The following is a 2,536-nucleotide window of genomic DNA, read 5'->3' as shown; positions in this document are numbered from 1 at the left end:
CTGCTGCTGCTGCTGCTGCTGCTGCTGCTGCTGCTGTCAGGTCACCTCCATAAACCACCGCAGCAGCTCGCCTAGGCCTCGTCTCTTCTGCTGCTGCTGCTGCTGCTACTTCTGCTGCTTTCAAGTCAGCAGCAGCAGCAGCAACTGCAGCAGCAGCAGCAGCAGCAAGGCAATATATAAACAAAGACTGCAGCACAGCGACGCGCGGGAGCTGCCTATACACCCCAATTCAGAGCTGCGTATACACCCCAAGGCTTGTTCCACCAGTCCGAAGCAACACAGCAGCAAATACAAGAAGCAGCAGCAGCAGCAACAGAAGCAGCAGCAGCAACAGCAACAGCAGCAGCAGCAGCGACAATAACAGCAGAAGTACCAGCAACACCACCAGCAACAGCAGCAACAGCACCAGTAGCAGCAGCAGCAGCAGTAGCAGCAGTAGCAATAGCTGCAGAACCATCAGCAGCAGCAACAACAACAACAACAGCAGCAGCAGCAGCAGCAGCAGCTGCTGCAGCAGCACGGGTCCTGGCATGTGGTCGTTTCAGCAGCAGTCCTCTTTAGCTCTGCAGCAGCAGCAGCAGCTGTTGCAGCAGCAGCAGCAGCAACAGCAGCAGCACTTGCTGCAGCGTCAGCAGCAGAACTACGGCTGCTCTTCTCTCCACAAAGACGGTCCGTATCCCCCCTCTAAACACCACCACCAGCAGCAGCAGCAGCTGCTGCAGCAGCAGCAGCAGCAGCAGCAGCAGCAGCAGCAGCACTGTCTCCACTCCCCCAAGCTGCTGCACCATGCTCCTCAGTCTCTAGGCAGCAGCAGCAGCAGCAGCAGCGGCCTCGCCTCCCGCCAGACCTCCTGCGGGCCCAGCCGCTCTCTCAGCAGCAGCGAAGACATCACGAGGCCCCACAGCAGCAGCAGCAGCAGCAGCAGCAGCAGCAGCAGCAGCAGGAGTGGCAGCAATCTGGGGTTCTCTCTTAACCCGGAAGGGTCCTTCAGACATAGCAACAGCAGCAGCAGCAACAGCAGCAGCAGCAGCAGCAGCAGAGCCAATCTAATACATCCTTATCTTGATGCTTCTCTACCACATACCGACGATGCATTTGCTGCTGAGCTGCAGCAAGACTCATCAGCAGCAGCAGCAGCAGCAGCAGCAGCAGCTTTCTCTGGCGAATCTAACCCTCTCCCCCCCGACGAGCTGCCCTCTTCTTCCCTTCACGAGCATGCAGACGAAGGGGGCCCCCTGGGGGCCCCCCTTGGGGGCCCCCGCCGCCCCCTTTCGTGGTTGTGGTTTGTCTACGGGTTTCATGGGGGGCCCCCAGGGGGGCCCCTCTTATCTGCGGCTGAAGGGTAGAAGCAAATCTACGTTTTCTGTGTGTGAGGATATGCAGCAGCAGCAGAGTCGTCGTGTTCGTTTTTCTCTTGTTGAGGGGCAGCAGCAGCAGCAACTCCAACAGCAACAAGAACTGCTGTGCTGCAGCGACGAATGAGTGATAGCGGGGCAATGGGGAGAAGCCTATCAACCTCAGCAGCAGCAGCAGCAGCAGCAGCAGCAGCAGGAGCAGGAGGAGCAGCAGGAGGAGGCACATCAGCAGCAGCAGCAGCAGCAGCAGCAACAGCAGCAGCAGCAGCAGATGCAGGATACCTCACACTCACCATGGGCTCTACCCTGGGGGCCTCCAGCGCCCTGCAGCCCAGCGACGTCTTCAGCAGGATGGAGGTTGCTGCGGTGCCAGAGGGTAAACCCTAAACCCTAAACCCTAAACCCTAAACCCTAAACCCTAGAGAGGTGTGGAGATGGTACAGATGAACTTTCGTTTTTAGTTTCAACCGTGTAGGGGATAACACGATGCACAAACCCTAAACCCTAAACCCTAAACCCTAAACCCTAAACCCTAAATTCTAAACCTTAAACCGTAAACCCTAAACCCTAAATTCTAAACCCTAAACCCTAAACCCTCAGAAACAGAAGAGAGGTTGTTAGTGCCAGCTGAAGCGGAGAGAAGATAGCGTCAAATTGATAGAGAAAGGATTGTTTTGCTGCTGCTGTTGCTGCTGCTGCTGCTGCTGCTGCTGCTGTTTGCTGCTGCTGCTGCTGCTGCTGCTTTCTGCTGCTGCTGCTGCTCTTTGCTGCTGCTACCCTGTGCCCCTGTTACGTTCTGCTGCTGCTGCATTCTGCTGCTGCCTGCTGGCTGCTGCTGCTGCTGCTGCTGCTGTTTGCTGCTGCTGCTGCTGCAGGCTGCTCCAGTACTGCCGTCGGGTCTCATGTCTTGCTGCAGCTGCAGGAGAGCACGCAGCAGCAGCAGCTGCAGCAGCAGCAGCTGCAGCAGCAGCAGCAAACAGACTCTGCGCGAGCTGCTGAAGCTGCAGCAGAGGCAGCAGCCCGAGAAGCAACTGCAGCAGCAGCAGATGCAGCAGCAGCAGCAACAGCAGCAGCAGTTGCAGCAGCAAGCTCAGCTTCAGCTGAAGCAGAAGCTGCAGCAATTGAGGCTTTAGCAGCAGCAAAGGAAGTGGCAGCAGCAGCAGCAGCGAAGACGCACCCCT

At 57.5% G+C, this 2,536-nt stretch overlaps 1 protein-coding gene across 1 annotated transcript in view; it reads left to right on the top strand.

Moving 5' to 3' along the window:
* Positions 1-530: 530 nt before the first annotated feature.
* EMH_0082790 (uncharacterized protein) overlaps positions 531-2,536 on the top strand; it is a gene marked incomplete at both ends in the record, with an annotated part of 2,110 nt that continues 104 nt past the window's right edge. Inside the window, 3 exons of the mRNA XM_013494301.1 lie at positions 531-1,342; positions 1,484-1,731; positions 2,231-2,536. Of these exons, the coding sequence (XP_013349755.1) occupies positions 531-1,342; positions 1,484-1,731; positions 2,231-2,536 (1,366 nt within the window). The remainder of the gene's footprint in view (positions 1,343-1,483; positions 1,732-2,230) is intronic.

Source organism: Eimeria mitis, genomic scaffold, assembly GCF_000499745.2.
Source record: "Eimeria mitis Houghton genomic scaffold, Emh_scaff110, whole genome shotgun sequence".
NCBI classification, from domain to species: Eukaryota; Apicomplexa; class Conoidasida; order Eucoccidiorida; family Eimeriidae; genus Eimeria; species Eimeria mitis.
This window is presented reverse-complemented; position numbering and strand designations above follow the sequence as displayed.